General features: G+C 42.2%; 1 protein-coding gene across 1 annotated transcript in view; it reads right to left on the bottom strand.

Annotated features, from left to right (window-relative positions):
- Heg1 (heart development protein with EGF like domains 1) overlaps positions 1-21,858 on the bottom strand; it is a 92,348-nt gene that overhangs the window by 47,612 nt on the left and 22,878 nt on the right. The window contains exons 2-7 of the mRNA XM_070028863.1: positions 21,149-21,445; positions 18,000-18,266; positions 10,674-11,003; positions 8,227-8,550; positions 3,191-3,418; positions 1,282-2,595 (exon numbers count right to left, since the gene is read on the bottom strand). Of these exons, the coding sequence (XP_069884964.1) occupies positions 1,282-2,595; positions 3,191-3,418; positions 8,227-8,550; positions 10,674-11,003; positions 18,000-18,266; positions 21,149-21,445 (2,760 nt within the window). The remainder of the gene's footprint in view (positions 1-1,281; positions 2,596-3,190; positions 3,419-8,226; positions 8,551-10,673; positions 11,004-17,999; positions 18,267-21,148; positions 21,446-21,858) is intronic.

The following is a 21,858-nucleotide window of genomic DNA, read 5'->3' as shown; positions in this document are numbered from 1 at the left end:
CACACGGATAATGTAAAGACAGCTCTAGGTAAATATTTATTTCTCTGAGCTAATATTTGAGTCTTGCTTACTTCTGTTTACTTCCCCTGAAAATGCACACTACTAAAACTGGGTCCCAAGAGGTTCAGAAGACATGGCAATAAGACTAGGTATTGGTTTGGTTTTAGTTTGTGACTATATATAAGTGTTAGACAGCTGGATCCTTGAATATGAGAACTGGTTCAAGCAAATGCAGTATACAGGTTATCCAGTTCAGAATTGATGATTATATTGCCCTTATGCTACTCAGAAAGTTCTACTTGAATCAATGACCATTTCAATTACACATGTGGCAAGATTTACTGTACTGTGTATATGTGTATCTATGATATTTTGCCTTTCTCCTGGACTTTCTATATTGAAATCATAGTAGCTGGACATTGGTGGCTTATGCTTGTAATAATCCTAGCTACTCAGAAGGGTGAGATCTGAGGATCCTAGTTCGAAGCCAGCCCAGGCAGAAAAGTCCATGAGATTCTCTTCTCCAATTAACCACCAGAAAACCAGAAGTGGTGCTGTGGCTCAAAGTGTACAGCACTTAACCAAAAGAGCTCAGGGTCAGCTCCCATGCCCTGAGTTCAACTCCTATAAACTCCTATGGAGTTCAACTCCAACAACAACAACAAAAAAAACCCACAAAAAAAACATAGTAACTTTTACCCAAAAATCTCCAAATGTAACTAAGCTTTCATATATCATTTAGAAAAGGACTAGAGCTGAGCACTACAATGTCCTCTTCTCTTTATATAATGTAAAAATGTGCCCTACATAAATTCATAAACCATTATGACACAAAGACTTCAATGTCATCTTGGACTGGCAACCCCAAGAGCAATGTCCAGAACTCTGTTTTATCCTATTGTAGTTGGTAGTGTCACATTCTAGTTATGAAGCCATCATCTGCAATAAAGGAAGCAATGGGAGAAAGAAAAGGAAGACAAAGTCAAGAGTCCTCATTCCAAAAGAATAATTCTGAAAACGGGCTAACCTAACTATGGTAATATTCTACTTTAAATATGACCCCAAATCATCTATAAAAGCGTATCACCTATGTAAGTAAATAATATACCTCATGAACACTAGCACAAAAAAATTAACAACCACAAAACCAAACCAAAACCCCCCCCCGAAGTTATTCAAATACAAGCCAATGCCCCATATTCATTTGAATCCCAAGCCCATGGAATTCTCAGTGTTTGACAGGGTTTAGCAATCAACATGTATTTATAAGATGCACTCTACCTGAGGTTGGAAGTGGCAATGCTATTAGTGACTGTGTGGTGCTCTGAGCAGTAAAGGTTGTAGATTTAGCAGTCAACTCTTTAGCTGTAGAAACATCTGTGGTTTGAGGAGATGTTCTGAGGAAATGTAAGGGTGGGCTGTATGCGTCCATGTCAAGCTTTGTGGTTGATTCTTTTGCTGATGTAGGTACACTGGTCACAGGGATCAATCTTGTGGTATCATCTATATGTACTTGGTTTCTTTCTGTTGTGACCGCACCTTCTGTTGAGATTTGTGGCACTCGAGTTTCAGGATGGGTTGGCAAGAGCTGTCTTCCAGATGTAGTATGTACAGTTACAAGGTCAGGGACCAGAGTTTCTTTGTTTGATAGGGTGCTGGGACTAGTCACAGAAGGGTGACCAGACTGAAGAGTGGTGGCTGTCAATGCTGAAGACATCTGGACTAAACTGGTGCTCATGGCTGGAAGGGTTGGGTTGGTGGAGAATTCTGTTAAGGCTGGGGGCAAAGGAACCCCTGAAGGAGAGCTCACTGTTACAACTTTGGTAGACTCTGTAGGCACAGACACCAGGCTTGGTGACTTTCCTTCTGTGATGATTTTCTCTTGGGTGCTCTGATTCTTGGGGTCTGCTGTTTGACTACTATGAGAAATTGCTAAGGATGATGCTACTGTTGATGTCTGAACTAAAGTCACAGGTGTCTCCCTCACTCCAGGTAGAACTGGAATTGAAGATGAATGTGATAAGGCTGTTTGTGAGACAGAAAGTGGGATATGGGTAGATTCCATTGGTAAAGGTGGTGTTGAGGAAGCCAAAGGTGTAGAGGGCTCCGAGGTAGACTTCAGTTGATGTGTAAAGGCCCTGGTTGATGGTAAGGTTGATGAGTCCAACTGGTGTGATTGTGACACTGAGGGCAGAGGCAAAGGGGACCCTGAAGAAGATGAGTCACCAATAGATTCAGTCCTGGCATCCAGAAGAACCAAGGTATTTGGCATATTAATGGTGGATGAGTAGTGTGGAAGGTTGGATGTACCCAGAACCAGTGACTCAGTGGAGGACTGAGCATATTCTCCATCATAGGATGAGATGTTATTTCTCTCAGTCTGCATCTGAGCAGAAGTGTAGTCTAAGTAGGGAGAGTCTGAGATCTTAATATAAGAAGTTGAGCTCTCACTAGTGTCTGAGGATGAACCATTATCTGTAATGGAGAGTAATGCACGTTCTCCTTTGGTGAAAGTAGATGAAACGTAAGTGTGGTCACTGGAAGTCCTTTGTTCAGTATCTGTGCCACTTACACCACCATAGCTGAGTCCAGTGACTACAATGGAAAAGAAACAAAGTCAGGCCAAGGAACCAAGAAATCTTTGGCACATGTGTTATAAAACAAGACTTGCAGCCATGTACCCACCAACTCGAGCAGGTGAAACGTTTGGTCTGGGAAGGGGTGATTTCCAAACGTGAGCATTCTGGGTAAAGACAATTTGGGAAGGCTAAGCACAATCAGTGTCTGCTCTGAGTAGATCCTTAGTGCAAGCAGTGATAAAAGAGAGGAGGGGAGCAGGGTCCTAACATTAAGAAAAAGGTCCATATTCCTTTCCCAATAAAAGCAAGCTACGCTCTCGAAAAGGCTCTTAAGTCCCTAAATAACTGTTTGTCCTCAAGTGGCAAAAGGAAAACCCTCCCAGTTTTACCACGACAGACTCCTTTTCCAGACTGGTCTCATTTTGAGCCTGGGGCCCGAGCAGATGGCTCAGGTGGGGGTGGGGGAGGCTTAAGCCTGGGGTCTCTTCCTGAGGAGGAACCTCCAGAAAGTTCTGCCGGCTAAGGAGCTTTAGGGTTCTTCCTGGGTCGCCTGGCACCTTCATCACCCCAGCCCTGGGAAACGAGTCTCCGTGAGGAAGCAGGCACCCCACCTCCGAGAGCAGGCACGGCGGCGGCCGGCAGAGACAGCAGGCCCGAGTGGTCCGTCACGTTCCCGCGCTGGGCTGCGCGCGCTCCCGCGTCCGCAGAGGCGTCGGTGAAGCTGAGAGACCGCAGCGTGCGCTGCTCTCCACTTCCGGAGAGCGTTGCTGAGGTGTGCGCGCCGCTGCGGGGGCGCGACTCGGAAGTTCTTTCTCCTACCTGAGGACCGTGGCCCTGAGCTGCAAAACGAGAGGTGGGTGGTGGGTTAACACCGAGCCTGGCATCCTGAGCCGTGAGCGCCCAAAGACTGGGCCCCCCTCCCCCCGTGATTCATGCGGAGATCTCCAGATCTGTGTTTGAAGCCAGCCCAGGCAAGAAAATCCATGCGCCTCATCACCAGTTCACCAACCACAAAGCCAGAAGTGGAGTGGTGGCGCAAGTGGTAGACTAGCAATCCTGAGTGAAAAAAAAAGCTCAGGGGCAGCACCCAGGTTCTGAGTTCAAGCCCCAGACTGGCACACAAAAAAGAGAGGGGGGTTCAGAATCTGTATCTGCAGAGGAACTTGGCATGAAGCCCCTGTTCAGGTAGCCTGAATGGATGGGAAAGTTTACTAGTCCAGCAGACAGCACCATGACTGGATTTCTGCTCGGTGATACTTTAAGAGTTTATAGGAGAGAAATTGGTGGTGGAAGGGGAGAAGAATTGGTGGGGGATAGACAAGGATGCTGGGGCTTTAAATACTGGGATAAGGAAGGCCCTGGGGGAAATCACTAGGGGACCTCTTTGGGGCTTGTCTTATAGTGTTAGCACATGACCAAGAAGTAGAGTGTGTTTGGAAGTTAAAGCTAAAGGTATGTGTGTTTTCATGTATTTGTTTTATTGACTGAAGTGACACAAGAATAAATATCCTTTTCCCCCTTTGGGGGTTATAGGTTGAATGCTATGAAACTTAAAAGTAAATCTTAAAAATTAGCCTCAACTGCCATGGGGCAGTTAGAGGCTCATGCCTCTAAGCCTAGCTGCTCAGAAGTCTGGGATCTGAAGACTGCAGTTCAAAGCCAGCCCAGGCAGAAAAGTCTGAGACTCTTGGCTGCAATTAATGAGCAAAAAGTTGGAAGTGGAGGTATGGCTCAAGTTGTAAGGGCACCTGACTTGAGCAAAAAAGCTAAAGGAGAGCACAGGACCCTGGGTTCAAACTCCTGACACCAAATATATTAGCCTAGACCATTATATTTAATTATCAAATTAACCCTTTTCAGAGACTTCACCAAAGTGAAGTCCAGTTCTTGGCTTAGATTCTTCATAGTCTGGCTCTGAGAAAAGGAACTCTTCCTACTTCTTATTTCCTATAATGAATAAGGGACCCTCTTAGTATTTTCATGGACATGTTTTGGTGGAAAATGGATGTAAAATTGAGTGGTAGGTAAATTCATTTCAGGATAGATTTGAATTGAGAATCAAGGATGAGCATGGGGATAGGACATCCAGTGACCCAGAGCTGAAGCAGCTGAAGAGCTTGGAGACCATTGGGAATCAACCAGGAGAGACTCTGGGCATAATTTCTCTGGAGAAAGAGAAAGGGATTTTGGACAAAAAGATCTTACATACTCTGAATATTTAAGTAAACATCATCAGAGTTGTAGGCCTAACAGAGTCATGACCTGAGACAGAGGATCCAAATCTGAACCTAGAAAAAAGAATAAACTCCGAAAGTCCAGACTATAGTTTGTGTCAGCTTTGTGTGGTTCAGAGGAAAGGAGATAAAGCATTGTGTTCACCATATTGAGATCATTTCAAGAATGAGACCTACTTCTTACATGTTTTTTTTTCCTTTAAAAAAACCCACTGAATCCCAAATCTGACTACACTAAAATCACCTTTTCCCCATGCACAGACATAAAAGAGTATAAGAGTCCTCTACCTATAAGTGTTACTTTTTTTGGGGGGTTGTTGTGGGGCTTGAACTCAGGGCCTAGGCACTGCCCCTGAGCTTCTTTGTGCTCAAGGCTAGCACTCTAACACTTGAGCCACAGTGTCACTTCTGGTTTTTGATTGGTTAATTGGAGTAAGAGTCTCATGGGGACTTTTCAGTCCATGCTGCCTTTGATTCCCAACCCTCAGATCTCAGCCTCCTGAGTAGCTAGGATTACAAGTGTGAGCCACCAGCACCCAGCATGTGTGTTACTATCATTATGTTCTTTTTTCATGTTACATAAGAAGTAACAAATGGCCATTTCTTGAATAACAGAGTCTCATATGGAGGAAATAAAATTAGTAGTAAAGGAGTAAGAATTGAAAACTACTACAAGTTAAATCTTAGGTACTTCAGTGATACTATGCAAAAACTAAAAAGACAAGCCACAGAATAGGATAAAATACCTGGAATTATAGAACTGATAAGAGACTAGTATTCAGAATATACAAAGAACTCTTATACTAAATAATAACACGACAGCCAATTGAATAGATATGGTCAAAGAAGATATACAAAAGAGCAGTAAACCATATGACATCATTAATCAGCTGAGAAATGCAAATCAAAATCATTAAGATACCACTTCACTCACTAAGGTGGCTATATTAAAAAAGATAAACAGTAACAAGTATTTGTGAAGATAGGAGACACTGGAACAGTTGTGCATTTCTAATAAGAGCATAACATGGCACAGCCACTTTAGCAAACCATTTGGTAGGTTTCAAAAGCTTAAAAATGGTGCTACCATGTAGCTGGAAATTCCAAGGGAACACATGTCTATATAAAACATTCACACATGAATGCTTAAGGGAACATTATTAATACTAGCCAAAAGGAAAGAACAACATAAAACATCTATGAATTGGTGAAAGTATATAACTACTGAGTATTATGAGGCTATAAAAGAAATGAAGACACATACTACAACATGAGTGAATCTTGAGAACTTTGTAAGACCTGAAAGTCACAAAAGACAATGTATTATATGATTCCTTTTGTATAAGTGTTGGTCCTGGGGCTTGAACTCAGGGCCTAGGCACTGTCTCTGAGCTTTTTTTTTTTTTTTCAAGGCTAGCACTCTACCAATAGAGCCACAGTTCTACTTCTGACATTTTTGGTAGTTAATTAGAAATAAAAGTCTCATAGACTTTCCTGCCCCTGGCTGACTTCAAACCATGGTCCTCAAATCTCAGCCTCCTGAATAGCTAGGATTACAGGCGGTGAGCTACCAGCACCTGGCATGTGATTCCATTTTTTAAGAAATGTCTAGAATAAGTAAATCTATAGAAAGAAAATTAAGTGGTTTCCAGGGGGGTAGAAGGAAAGTAGACTAGGAAGCAAGTGCTGGTGAATATGGGTTTTTACTACTGTGGAGTGATAAAGATGTTTAGGAATTAAGACAATAGTGATGAGTGATGGTTGCACAACTTTGTGAATATTCTAAAAAAAATCACTGTACACTTTAAATGGAAAAATTATCTCACAATTTGTATCAAATTTGTATCTCAAATTGTATCTCAAAACTGTTTTAAAAGAAAGATGGATTTCTTTTTGATGAATTTCCTGACAGATCTGGAACAAAGAATGGGAAGACATGGACACAGAAATCCCTGGGTTGTGTGTGAGGCAGGATTAAAAGCTTCTCATATGTAGCAGAAAAATAAAAGGGACACACAGATAGACCTGTGTCAACAGTCTAGAAGAATGGCCTGGGAATAATGAAACTAATGGTCCATAAGGAGATATACATACATACATACATACATACATACATATATATATATATATATATATATATATATATACACACACACACACACACACATATATATATATATATATAAACTTGGTACTTGGACACTGTCCCTGAGCTTTTTTGCTCAAGGCTAGTGTTCTACCACTTGAGCCACAGCTCTACTTACAGCTTTTTGGTGGTTAATTGAGATAAGCATCTCTCAGACTTTCCTGCCTGAGCTGGCTTCAAATTGTGATCCTCAGATCTCAGTCTTCTGAGTAGCTTGTGATCTCAGATCTCAGTCTTCTAAGCAGCTAGGATTATAGGTGTGAACCACCAGCACCGGGCTAGGAATTATTTTAGTGTGTGTGTTCTGGGGCTTAAACTCAGGTCCCTGAGATTTTTTGCTCAAAGCTAGCACTACCACTTGCGCCACAGTTTCCAGAATCTTACTGATTTACTGATAAGAGTCTCATGGACTTTCCTGCCCCAGCTGGCTTTGAACAGAAATCAGATCTCAGCCTCCTGAGTAGCTAGGTGTAAGCCTATAAATAAAAAATAATTTCTAAAATTATATTAAGTGAAGTAAGCCAGGCCCAAAGAAGCATAGGTCCCATGGTTTCCCTTATGTGCAATATCTAGTATAGGTATGAGTCAAGCGGAAAAGGTCAGATAATGTGATGTTAGGAAAATGAACCCTTAAATATGTATTTTAATGTTTTCGTTTCTTTCATGCATGTGTTTCTAACGCATTGATAAGATTATTTCTTTGTTGCTTTGTATGTCCCTCCCCCACAGTGTAACCCCCGCTTTCACTATATTTGATGTCAGTATAACATGTGGAGGAGATGGGGACAAACAAGTCGTTTAAGGATTCAGGTGGACCTGTTGCAACAATGAGAAGTACAAAATGTCATGTCAAAACCAGCTTTACAATGTCGGTGTGGGGGGGGAGGGGGGTATAATTGGGTGGGGGGAGGGGGGTAAAATTGGGTGGGGGGAGGGGGGAGGCGGGGAAGGAAAGTGAAGGGTAAACAAAGGAGGAGGCTGCAATGCTTGGTAAGAAATGTATGCATTATCCTGCCCATGTAATTGTAGCCCCCCTGTACAGTATGTTCTCAAATAAAATAAAATACAATTAAAAAAAAAAAAAAAAGAATAAATTTGGGCAGAAGCCTGTTTGAAACAAAAAAAAAAATAATTTCTAACATTTATCATCAGTGTATGCTTTAGTTTGCATTAATAAAATAAAATTTAGTACTAAGAAGATCATACACATTGTTAATTCCCTCTGTCCCACTTCCCCAGGGTACACTTCTGTGAAATGTAATCTTACTTGAGTGTTCTCCACGTGGTGCTGAGGAATCCAGGCTTTCTGAGGAAGATGTAAATGAAGACTCTGAGTAACTTCTCTCAGCCAGCACTGAGTTTCCTCGTTTGGACTGTTGAGCAGAGTCTGAGAATTGGGTCAAAACTAAAGTGTTCACAACCTCAGGATATGAAGGAGAGCTTTCTCTCACATTTGCAGATGTCTTGCTATTGGTCAAGAACCAGTGTGCTGTGCTTTCTCCAGCTCCAATGGCAGGGAGTGACCTTAACACAGTCTCCGTTTGAGGCCCGAGCCTTTCAGAGCTGCTGGCAAGCTGATGTCCTCCAAGGGCTGTAAGGTATTAGAAGGGGAAAAGGCCATTACAGGGTATGAAAAAGATCCTCAGCGACTAAGAAGTGAGTCCTCTCTAAGCCAAGATCAGAGAGACAGATGGCACATGTACTCCCTGAGATGCAAGTTAGATATGACAAATTACACAGAATTCTAGATACCCACATACAGTAAGACCGAAAGAGAATAGCCTTAGGAGAGAATCACAAAAGTACAATACCCAAGCACCTCTTCATATGTATATAAAATAATATGCATACTGAAATGAACTCCAAAGATATGGAAACAAAGTACTTTTGTTTTTTCTTTTTTATGACTCTGTATTCTTTACCTTGTATCTGGTATCACGTGCCCATCTGTGGGAGGGTAGGATGAGGGCACAGAATCAGAGGAAAAAGGATGAAAAAGTGTAGCTGTGGAACACACTGGCTGCACTGGTCACTAATGAATTATGCAACTCGTGGGTGGAGAGGGGAGGAAGGGAATCAGAGGGAATAAGGGATGATGACACTATGCGAAAGGAAATGTACTTAATACCTGATGTATGTTTTTCACCTCTAAAACAACAATAAATTTATTTTTTAAAAAAGGTGAATCCTCTCTAAGGAAAGATTCCTCTTGTAAGGAATCTTACCTAGTGTTTATTATTTCTATCACCTGACACACATTAGCATCTTCCAAATAATTAAAATTTTGGGGGTGTCAGTAAGATAACAATACTAAAAATAAAACTGGTGAATGGGGACATTTAAATAGCATATGTAAGTAAGAGTAATAGGCTTGAATGTTTCAATCTCTTTCCCCTGAGAAGTAGTTCAAGGGAGTATATTATGATATCCAATTAATACAATGTGCTTAAGTACTGTTGATAGTCAAAGTACTTTTCTAAAACAGTTGCAATACTAATTACCATTCTAATTCCTACTAGTTAAAAATTAACTATTGGCTTATAATCCTAGCTACTCTGGAGGCTAAGACTTAAGGATCTAGGTTCTTTTTTTTTTTTGGTCGGTCTTGGGGCTTGAACTCTGAACCTGGGCACTGTCCCCCAGCTTTTCAGCTCAAAGCAAGAGCTCTACCACTTGAGCCACGGTGCCACTTCTGATTTTCTGGTGGTTTATTGAAGATAAGAGTCCATTGAACTTTCCTGCCCAGGCTGGCTTTGAACCTCAAAAGGATCTAGGTTCGAAGCTGGCCCAGGCAGGAAAGTCCATGAAACTATTATCTACAATAAATGATCAAAAAAGCCAGAAGTGGAGATGTGGCTTAGTGCTAGTGTGCCAGCTTTGCACAAAAGAAATTGAAGGACATGCCCAGGCCCTGAGGCCATAAAGAAAGGCTGAAAGCTGGGCACTGGTGGCTCATGCCTGTAATCCTAGCTACTCAGAAAGCTGAGATCTGAGGATTGCAGTTCAAAGCCAGCCTGTGCAGGAAAGTCCGTGAGACTCTTATCTCCAATTAACCACCAGAAAACCAGAAGTTACACTGTGGCTCTAGCTGTAGAGTGCTTGCCTTGAGGTGAAGAGCACAGGGACAGGGCCCAAGCCCAAAGTTCAAGCCCCACAACCTACAAAAACAAAAAAGAAAGGGGGAGGGGAGGCTGAATATCATTATGAAGATGATACAATAGAATGAATGGAATGTGGAACCAACTGTGAGCACCCTCCACTTCGCTGAGCAATCTGCAAGGCTGGCAGGCATCACTTAAATCCTCCTCCAGGGGAGCGGAAACTTTTCCTCTAACAGGAGTCATTTGGATGTTTTTAGCATTATCTGCAGTCTATATAAAATGATCAATTAGGCAGCCAATAAGAAGCAGACATGGCTATTCCATCATGTAGCAAATGGTTTTGTGGACCTTCTACAGTCAAGAATGAAGAGGTTCCTCACCCCTGCTCTACACCTCAGTTTTGTCACCAAAAAAGATCAATAAGAGGGGTGATACTAGCCCAACTCAACTTCAATGCTGTCATGAGGATGAAAGTAACAATGCAGTAGTATGAAAAAGGAGTTCCTGTCATCAGAAAGCACACTTTTACTTCAGAGATTGCAGATGGTCTTTGAAGAAGCCCCCAGAGAAAATTATTCAAAAATGTCCCAACTGATCAAAATGGAATGCTTACTTAAGGAGTCATTTTGCCCATGTAAAGATGTAAATCCAAATTCATTTTCTGTGGATGGCTCAAGGAATTCTTCATCTCCTGGGTTCTCAGTTACTTTACTGTTAGTTCTCAATTCGTTCACGGTGGGTGAGAGAGAAGTTGTAGCAGTTCTGAAGTGATCAGGGAAGCCCTCTGTCTCATTTACAGGTGCCAGGCTGACAGCCAAAGACCGGAGCACCCTTGGGACACCATCGGTGAGCGTGGAAGCAGCATGCATGCTCTTCCTGTGGCTGCCTGATGGGCTGTGGACACCAGTGACGCCATCATTAAATCCCTCCATCCTCTCAGAAGCTGAAACAGAAGAAAACAGAATATCAGGGAATGTATCTAGGTAGAAATATAGTGTTTTATTACTAGACCTAATAGATGGCATGTGCATGTATTTACACATACATGTGCAAGCAGGGCACACTCCTGTCTCCCCTTACTAGCTCTAACTCAGATCTGTGTGGGCCTCTCACCAAGCACACAGAAAAGCTTTATGTGCAAGCTGAAAGGAATGCTGTAAAAAGCAAGACAAAAGCAACACAAATACATTATAATTACCTTTACTTTTTTTTGCTAGTGCTGAGGTTTGAACTCAGCATGGGCGCTGTCCCTGAGCTCTTTTTTTCTCAAAATACCTCTTAAGCCACAGCTCCACTTAAGGTTTTTTTGGTGGTTAATTGGAGATGAGAGTCCTGAGGACTCTTGCCCTGGCTGGCCTCAATCCTCAGATCTCAGCCTCGTAGTAGTTTGGATTCCAGGCCTGAGCCACCAGTGCCCCCACCCAGCTATTTACTGTGATTTTTATAGAAGAAAATGAAACTGATTTGCACATTATTGGTAACTCAGAACAGGCATTTCAAGAAGTGTTGTTGGTTTTAGCTGTGTAGTCTCTTTGTTCAAATGCTATTATGGATTAAATCCAGTAAGACAGTAAAAAGTTGGGCCACCACAGGATGCTAGTCTCCCCCTACCCACGGCTAGTGTTCTACAGAACAGTCAGGCTACTCCTGGCTTAGGGCTGTAATATCACCATCAAAGGCTCTTTCCTGTTCCTCAATGTCTGGTGACCATCAACCTTGAACTTTGAAAGGCTATTGACCAAACTGCACTCATCAAGTAATGAAGCTTCTAACTAGCAGGAGGTGCTTATTCTTAAACACCCTCCTACCCCCGAAAATCTTATTTAATTCTACCAAAAATAGAGATCCTTCAATATTATAATTACTTAGTTTAATTAAACTTTAGAAACCAGTTCACAAACCTACAGACTACTCCAGTGAGCCCCTGGAACATGAAGGACTCCAGGCCCAGAACAGTTTTTCTGGTATATGGACTGTAGTGCAACTGAGTAATTGTCAAGAGCCTTAAGAATTCAATTTATGCCATGGGTTAAACTGCATGGTCTGCTCCAAATGTTATAGGTGGCTCACTGATAGCTGTCTTCCACAAAGAACATTCCAAAGGGTAAGAATTGATCTCTAAAAGGGTACATTAAAATTGAGTTCTAAGGTGCTGTTGATGTAGCTCAGTGGTAGAGCACCTGCCTAGTACTTAGGATATGCAAAGTCCTGGGTTCAATCCTGAGTACCACAAAAAAAAAATTATAAATTTTACTCCAAACAAAAACAAAGTGCAGGAAAGCTTGGGGAGCAGAAAGAAACGTAGAGCAAGAAAAGATAATAGATTTTAATAAGCTAAAATTAGTAAAAAGTGTTCTTCACCTATATAATGAGTTTAAGCTGTTAATTATGGCCCAGAAAGGGGGAAAAGGAAGTTATCATCATAAACAGTTCCTTGAAGACCACACTTAAGGGCAGTGGTGACCAAAAGCACAAATAAATTTTAGATATAGAAAGAGAAAACACAGGAAACAAAGGGTTCCCTTTACTCCTACAGAAAACCACAGACCCAACTACTGCTAGAACATAGCCTGCCATGCTAGTTGTTGGGCCTTAATGAAAACAAAATCTAGGTGCAAGCACTCCAAAAAAGAAACTGATAGGAAAGAATAGAAAGGTGTGGATGAACAGTAATTACAATAGAAAGGTGTGGAGAAATCAGATAGCCTATCTAAACCACATCTAGCTTGAAAACAACAAAAACAAAAAGCACTTTAGTATAAAAAAGAGAAAAAGAATATATATGCCCCAATTAATTAGCTCCACTGTTTTAAAACAGTTTTACCCAGGCACCTATGCCTTGTGCCTGTAATCCTAGCCACTCAGGAGACTGAGATCTGAGAATAGAGATTTGAATCTAGCTCAGGTAGGAAAGTCTATGAGACTTATCTCCAATTAATCAGCAAAAAAGTCAAACATGAAGCTGTATCTTAAGTAATAAAGTGCCAGCCTTGAAGGAAAAACTAAGAGACAGCATCCAGGTCCTGAGTTCAAGCCCCAGTACCTGTAGGATGTGTACACATATGCATATGCATGCACACACACACAAAAATAAATTTTATTCCTACTCATTCAATATTCTCATTGAAAACAGTGTTGACTTTATTGGATTCAGCTTGGATAGCCCAGGCCTATTCATTTTGGTAGTTTTAACAACTAAATGGCCACAGAAATAATGATCACAAAAGTCACCAAGTCAAAAAAGAAAAAGTGTTTTCCCAGATCTAAGCACTCTGTAGAACACTGTTTCTTTATCTCAACACCAGTTCATTATAAAATCTACCATGGCTGGACATGGCAATGAGTACACATAATCCCAGCACTCAGGAGCCTGAGGCAGAAGGATCATGAATTAGAGGGCAGCCTGAACTACATAGGCCAAGCTAGGCTAATCTGAATTACATGAGAGACTCTGTCACAAAACCAAACACTACCTTTAACTGACCAACTACAATGTGCTAAGCACTTTATCCCCTAATCTCAGTCCCACAGCAAAGCAAGGAAATGTGTGTGAATATTTCTGTAGATGAGAGGAAGTACCTGGTCCAAACTGAACTGTAGTCACTAGTTATGTTACTAAACAAACACCTGCTATCTAAATGTAAGGGGACATTTCTAGTCAGTAGGGCTAGCATTATTGATTATTCAATAATTGTCCTTCCTTTCTTGCTTCCATCCTGGAAGTATCCATTCAAAAATGAAGAGACAGTGTAGGAACTTGAGAATGGAGGATTGCAGTTTGCCAGCCTGGGAAGAAGAGTGAGTGATACTTCTTTTAAACCCATAGCTAAGTACAGTGGCCACCTGTCATCTAGAGCCATATAGGAGGCTGAGATTGGGAGGATCCCAATGTCAGGCCAACCTAGGCAGAAAAACCTACAAGCCTGCAGACCTCTGGAGATAAAGCCAGGATGGGAAGCCTAAAAATAAGCAAATCAAGCACAGGGGGATGGGCGGTAAATAACCAGTCAAAACCAGCTAGAGGCATGGCTCAGTAGTATTGTGCTTGCCCGGCAAGCATGAGACCAAGTTCAAATCCCAGTACCATTGGGAGCAGACACAAACCAAGTTCCTGGTCTTTGTAACAGGAGGTGGATCTTTATAGCACTTATCTGGTCTAATATGGGTCACTCCAAAGAGCACAAAACAGTAGACTTCAAGCACACTTCAGAATACTCAACCTTGACCTGACTAATATCTGAACTTGCCAGAAGTAGAGCTGAAGTAGCTGATATTTGAGAAAGATAACTCTCCTGAGCCATTTATGTTCTCTCCTTTTACATACTGAGGGTCACCACAAAGCAATTTACCTGGACCACATTAGTTCAGTTACCCACAGAAATACTTTTATAAGTTGAGACCAATTATTAAACCCTCAGCTCCTATTGAGATTCTATATAGATATCACCTCTTAAAGAACATGAACACAATTTCCACAAAACAGCAAGTGAAAACATTTACAGTCCTCAACTTTCCTACATAAAAATACTTTGAATATGTAACCCCTAAACATGTGCCTATGGACTAAATTGTATGCTTACTTTATCTGACAACAATCTCATGCCCCACCCAACTTCCCTTTGTGCCCTGGCTTCCAGGAAACTTGGACTAAATTTAGTGCTCAATTGTAGCCACTCACACAATTCAACATACACATATCTCTTTCCGCCTTCAAAAGAGAATTTTTCTTCTTGCTTATTTCTTTACTTTTTCCCCAATGATCAAAAGTTGCACGATCATGATAGAAAATATGCAATGTGTAGAAAGGTATATAGTAGCACAGGGGGTAAAGCAGCAAAAAGAATATTTGTTTGTCAGTTGTAGGGCTTGAACTCAGGGCCTGGGCACTGTCCCTGAGCTCTTTTGTTCAAGGCTAGTACTCTACCACTTTGAGCCAGAGCACCACTTCCGATTTTCTGGTGGTTAACTGGAGATGAGTTTCATGGATTTTCCTGGCTTCAAACTGTAATCTCAGCCTCCTGATTAGACTTACACGAGTGAGCCAGTGGCACCCAGCCAAGAAGAAGAATTTCTTTGGTAAAGTTTGATTCTGCAGTCTAGGCCTATGCCTGCTTTAATTCTGTAAGGTATAGGATTTGTTTTCAGAAGCAGATAACTCCTGGGTATTCAACCTTGGATGTTGTGATTACTCATGCTTATGCAAAGCTGGGTACAAGTGGACAGAAGTCCCAGCTACAAAGGCTGAGTGTATATATGTGGGTGGGGTAGGGTGTACCAAATGACAGAACTACAGAGAAACCTTCAGATCGTCAGAACCTTTCATGTTTCTGCTAAGGAGGCCTGTCCTTCCCCACTTTGTGCTGCCCCTTGCAAGGAGCATCACTAATCTGATTCACTGGTCTGACAGCATTAACATTAACTATAGGATAGAGTAGCCAAAAGACACAAGCCTCCATCCTATTTCTCTACTTCTCTTTCTTCACAGAGCTAGACAGCCAGGCCAGGCAACTCAAGTTCTGCCTCAGCCTCAGCTCCTGCCAGCTCAACCTCAGCATTTTTGCTGAGTGGCTGCAGCTTTTCATTTTATGTAGCCAGGATGAGATAGTAGAATCTCCAGAATTCCATTCAGAGTAGGTAGGAAGTAAATAGAGCTCTGTTTGATGGGTTGGTAGGTAATAGACCACCTCACTCCATCCATCCAATCCATCCATCCATCTATCCATTCATCCATCTATCCATTCATCCATCCATCCATGTCAGTTACTGGAGCTTGAACTCAAGGTCTCAAACTCTTGCTTAGCTTTTTCTCTCAAGGCTGGCACTCTACCACTTGAGTCATACCTTCACCTTAGCATTTTTGCTGGTTAATTAGAGATAAGAATCTCTCAGATTTGACTGCCTGGGCTGGCTTCAACACAATCCTCAAATCTCAGCTCCCAAGTAGCTAGGATTACAGATGTTAGCCATCAGTTCCTCTCTTAGACCAGCTATAAAAAAACAAAGCATAACTTAGGTTGCTCTTTGGCTTCAGGACCTGGTACATGTATCCTCTGCCCCAAATGAGAGGAAATCAAAGAAGATGGCTACAACAGAGCACCTAGTTCACTAAGGAAGAGAAATCATCAGTAAAAGACTCAAGAAATGCAAACACTATAATAAAGCTCTCCAAAAATTAGAAATAGAAGGTTTTTAGAAGAATAAAATCTCAGAATATGAAGGTCAAGTTGTCTTTTTATTGTTGAAAATACAGGTGAATAGAGAATTAGGTCCAGTAAAATTAGAAACATGTGTTGATTTTCAAATATACCACAGTCCTGGCTTGAATTATAAATTATAAATATTAAATGAGCCTGGCCAGAATCAAAGTGGAACTTCCTAGAAAATGCTTCCTTTTCACCATTTAGTAAAGTTGGTTGTAAATCACTGAGCCACAGAACTCTGGACCTGCAACGGATCATAGCTTTTATCCAATCCAGCCAATGTTGGTGAATAATCTTAAAAGCAATCTCCTAAAAACATGAATCATAAATTATATCCATACCCAGTCAGCAGGAAACTGTATACGAAGTATATGGAAAGGGAACTGGCTGCTTTAAATAGACAGCACAGAAAGGACCTCTGGGCTCAGTTTTTGCTTTGATGACATAAACTCAAACTCCTAGTCTTGCAAAGTACCTTGAAAAACCTCTGACAGATAAGAATTTTGAAATAGCAAATTTCTGAAGCAACCTAACCTCAGTTTCCCAAGAGTACTTCTGACCCTTTTTGTCCTTATTCCCTGTGGTCCGAGAAGGAAACACAAGTAGGACACAAAAACTGAGTAACACCTGAGAAAAGCAAAGAGGAGCTGTTCCCAGCATTTTCTTTAGACCATGGCAAGTTACGCCCCCTGAGGGGGTTTGAGCATGGGAAGCCCTACTTCTTATTAACTGCACCTTGTTCTGGGGGCTGGGGAATCTAGAAGTCACAAGCACAGCCAGTGTCCTTATTAGTATTACAGCCCTGGGTGTAGGCACCGGATAACCAGGTATGTCATGGTGTAGAGCACAGAGGACCAGAGAACTGAAGAAAGGATGCAGGAAATGCAATTCCTGAGCGGACACTGATGAGCAGCAGGGCTGGAAGGGCAGAGAAGACAGCAGTCCACAGCCACAGCGGCTTACACCGCGCCTTCAAACACAGTTGATGCCTAGGAAAATGTGTACCCATGTTTTCTTGGCCACTGAAGGAAATGGTTTTTGAAATGATGAAGAAATAAAACAAATATCAAATAGATGGTGCTTACCATGTCACTCGAGCACCCCAGCATGTGATCTTTGTGTAAGAAGATACACCAGCTCCATAACACTTAATATTTGTGTGCAGGTGTGGAGAAAGGGGAGAAGAACGGGAAGGAGGAAGCAGAAAGCACTGAATAGATGACCTAGAACAGCTGATGATCCTTTTTCTCCTTATACAGTTAAAACATATTTGAGCTAGGCCCTTGTGGCTCATACCTGTGATCCTAGCTAACTCAGGAGGCTGATATCTGAGAACCACAGTTCAGAGCCAGCTTGGGCAGAAAATTCCATGAGACTCATATCACCAGCAGCAAGCTGGAAGTAGAGATGGCTCTAGCACCTTAGCGGAAAAAGCTAAGGGAGAGCACCCCAGGTACTGAGTTCAAAACCTAGTACCATCCCCCACCAAAAAAAAAAAAAAGTATTTGACGATAATCTTCAGTACTGAAATCAACTTTTTACATAAGCTGTACTTGTACTCTAGATGCTGCTTGGCATTAGAGGAATGGTTCTCCCCCCCCCACACCCCACCCCCTGACTTATCTGCTGTTAGAGCTGACTGTACACCTGTTGTTATAGCTATATATAGTTATAACTATATAACTATAGTTATATTCTAATGGCCCCGGAGGGGTTGAGCTAAGGGCAGAAGTACTCACATGATGGATGGCCTGAAGAAGGAGAGTAAGCTGGTGTCCTGGAGAAACGCTGTAAGATGAGCTCTGGTTCTGAGGAATTTCTCCTCCTGGAGAGCATGGCCCCTTCTCTGGGCTCCGAAGCAAGAGGGGACTGGGTGGAAGCTGATGTGTAGGCTCCTTGGGTGTGTGCAGTTCTCACTCCTGGGAGCTCCTTCCCCTTCTCCAGGGAGACTGGGGATATCTCACTCTCCATTTGAGGAGAACTTTTTTCTTCTGATCTTTTTGAGGCTGAAAATAGATAGCAGTAATTAAAATTCTACTAGCATGGCCGGGTGCCCATGGTTCATACCTGTAATCCTAGCCACTTAAGAGGCTGAGATCTGAGGATCCAGGTTTGATCATAGCATGGATAGCAAAGTCTGTGAGACTCTTATCTCCAATTAACCACTAAAAAGCCAGAAATGGAGCTGTGGTTCAAGCCATAAGAGTGCCAACACAAAAGCTTAGGGACAGTGTCTAGGCCCTGAGTTCAAGCCTCAGGACACTCTGTCTCTCTCTCTCTCTCTCTCTCCCAAGACTTCCCATTAATCATTTTAAATGGAGTCAGCTCTGACCTCTATGAAATATATAGATGTGATAAGAAATTAGGATCAACCATTCATTCTATGAAAAAACTAACTCCTGAGCCAGGTGCAGTGGTACCCATCTATAATCCTAGACACTCAAGAGGCAAAGATAAGAAAAACTACATTTCAGGGCTTGCCTTGCATGCATGAGGCCCTGGGTTCAATTCCTCAGCTCCATATAAGCAGAAAAAGCTGGAAGTGGCGCTGTGGCTCAAGTGGTAGAGTGCTAGCCTTGAGCTGAAGAGCTGAGGGACAGCACCCAGGCCCAGAGTTCAGGCCGCACAACTGACAAAAAAAAAAAAAAAAAGAAAGAAAGAAAGAAAGAAAGAAAGAAAGAAAGAAAGAAAGAAAGAAAGAAAGAAAGAAAGAAAGAAAGAAAGAAAGAAAGAAAGGAAGAAAGAAAGAAAGAAAGAAAAACAAGACCACCTTGGGCAAAACAGTTCACAAGTCCCCATCTTAACAACAATAATGAAAAAGCTGAGCTTGGTAGCATGTGGCTCTTAACCATGTGTAGAAGGCACAGATAAGATCACAATCTAAGCCAGCCCTGGTATGAACAGGAGACCTTATTTGAAAAATAACTAAAGCAAAAGGACTGGTAGAATGATCCAAGTGGTAGGATGCCTATCTTGATAGTACAAAACCCTGAGTTTAAACCTAGTACCACCAAATAGATAAACTCTTGAAAGAAAAGCCACTAACCAAGACAAGTTTTTTGACCTCATAGTCTTATCATTTTTTCATTTTGTGCATGGATGGGGGGGTGTAATAGTAAAATAATCAGTATGCGGTGCAGATTGAAGGTTAGTATCAGCCTATATCTAATTAGAAACTAGTGTCTTATCATCATAACTCATCACCCACATCCCATGAAGTTGGGCCCAGAATTTATTGGAATCCAGTGTAGACAGAATTTCCAAAAGCTGGAAGATCACCAGAACAGAGCAATATGTCATGCTGAATTCCTAAGCTCTATAGCCAGTATGGATGAAACACAGAATACCCACATACATTTCCCTCGCTGCACTGAGTGCTTCCAATCAGACTTGTAATCAGACTGGTCCCTACAGCATGAAGCCATGGGGGTCATCTTTGATGGCTTCAGCCTTCAGTTCTTCATCAATGATCATCTTTCCTTTGTTAAGTTTTTACCAAGATGTACCTCTTCAGCCCCTGTCACCTAGTTAGCTCCTGGTGTCTGGATGACTTTGTCTAGGTGGGTTGTTCAGCTCACCCTAGATTCCCTTCCTCTTGTTACTTCTATATCACACATCTTACAGATGGGCTGCTGGATGAATCCTCAACACATTTGCCTCAACAGTATCACTCCATCAGGTAGAACCCTTTAGTCACTCTTCCCAAAATATCAAGTTTGAACTACAAAAGTCCTCCATGATTGTCCCCACCACAACTGTCCTACTTGCTGCTCTGTGTACAACTTAGGCTTTTTCCCAGACAGGATGTCCTGCTGCCCCACCAAGAGGCCACATGTACCCTCCTCTGTACTTTCCCTCAGGCTGGGCATCCCCCTCCCCTGGATACACAGACTTAGGCTGCAAGCCTAGCTGGGAAACCTGTTAACTGTCCTTCACACACTGGGTTCATTACAGCCTTTGAGCTTCAGTGCTCAAATTCCTATGAGAATAACATGACCTCACCAGCTTCCTGTAAAGATTACTAGACTAGATATGTTGGTATATGGTAGATACCTAGCAACCATTACTTGTCTCTGTCTTCTGTGCTTCAATCAAATCTTACCCATGGAGTCCCAGTCCTTTCCTGAAATCATCTGCTAAAAATAGCAAACCAAACAGGACAGCAGTGGCTCACTCCTCTAATCCTAGCTACTTGGAAGGCTAGGATCTAAGGATAGCAGTTTGAAGCCAGCTGGAGCAGGAGAGTCCATGAGACTCTTATCTCCAATTGGCCACCAAAAAAAAAACTGGAAGTAGAGCTGTAGCTCAATTAGCAGAGCACTAGCCTTGAACAAAATAGGCTCAGAGCCAGTGCCCAGGCTGTAAGTTCAAGCCCCAAGACTGGCACAAAAATATAAAAAAGGAAACCACCAAATTATACAAACAGAGGAACAACCCTTTGAACCCCATAACACAAACAAAGACAGCCTGACCATTTTTCCAAACCACACATCCTGTCAGACTTGTTCCTCTGAGATTAGAGGGTGTGGTAAGACCCCTGAAGAGGGTTAAGGTTTGAGTGCTTGCCTGGCATGCATGAAGCCCTGGGTTCAATTCCTCAGTACCACACAAACAGAAAAAAGCCAGAAATGGCACTGTGGCTCAAGTGATAGAGTGCTAGCCTTAAGCACAGAGAGGCTCAGAGACAGTGCCCAGGCCCTGAGTTCAAGCCTCACAACTGACAGAGAGAGAGAGAAAGAAAGGGTTTGTTTCAGACCAGCCATGAAACAGAGATGCCACAGACCAACCAGGATGCTCAACAAATCCACAATCTCATCTGGCCTGCCACAGATGAGGTGCATATATCACAACATACACAAATATAATGAGCATCACCATGCACACTCACATAAAGTACTGTCCTGGGAGGTTAAAGCTGTGGCGATCTCAGACGAGTGCCCAACAGGTGAAATGGTGAAGTTTGTTTGACTTGAAGACTCATTCCTTCCCTTGGCACTTGCCATTTCAGTAAGAGCAGGGAGATCTTCCAGAGATTCTGAAGAAAGATGGCTGGTTCTGGAGGTCTGAGCCATGACACCCTCTCTGAAGGCCACCGTTGAAAGGTCCTGTAGAGCTTGACGGAAGGCAATGTTTTCACTGTGGGGCTCAGTGTTGCTCCTTCCTGACCCATAGTTGCTTATAGCAGCTGAAAGGACAAGAAATTGCATCAGAGAGATTTGCTGGTTTCTGAAAAGTAAACCCTCAGAGAAGACCATTTACCATCGCCAGCAGGCCACTTGTACTTGTTATTGCTGACTAAAGGTCTCCTTGAAAGTCCCATTTCTATTATCCCCAATTGGAAACAATTCTCTTTCTGCTTCAGGGAGGAAGGGCTGTGGTCACTGTGAAAAAAACCTCCGTGGGGATGCATGAAGTCACTGCTATATTTATGAGTGAGGTAACAATGTCAAACCATCTGGTGGACAGAGACTGCAGGCAGGCGGACTATAGCTTGCGTGTAAATGTCACGCACCAACACACACAGAAGGAATAAGTTATCTTGTAGATTAATGCTCATCCAAAACATAGTAAGAAACAAACAAAACCCATATGGGTAAT

This window comes from Dipodomys merriami, unplaced genomic scaffold, assembly GCF_024711535.1.
Source record: "Dipodomys merriami isolate MVZ:Mamm:240054 unplaced genomic scaffold, mDipMer1.0.p SCAF_2, whole genome shotgun sequence".
NCBI classification, from domain to species: domain Eukaryota; kingdom Metazoa; phylum Chordata; class Mammalia; order Rodentia; family Heteromyidae; genus Dipodomys; species Dipodomys merriami.
The sequence above is the reverse complement of the archived record's forward strand: the minus strand, read 5'-3'. Positions and strand labels throughout refer to the sequence as shown.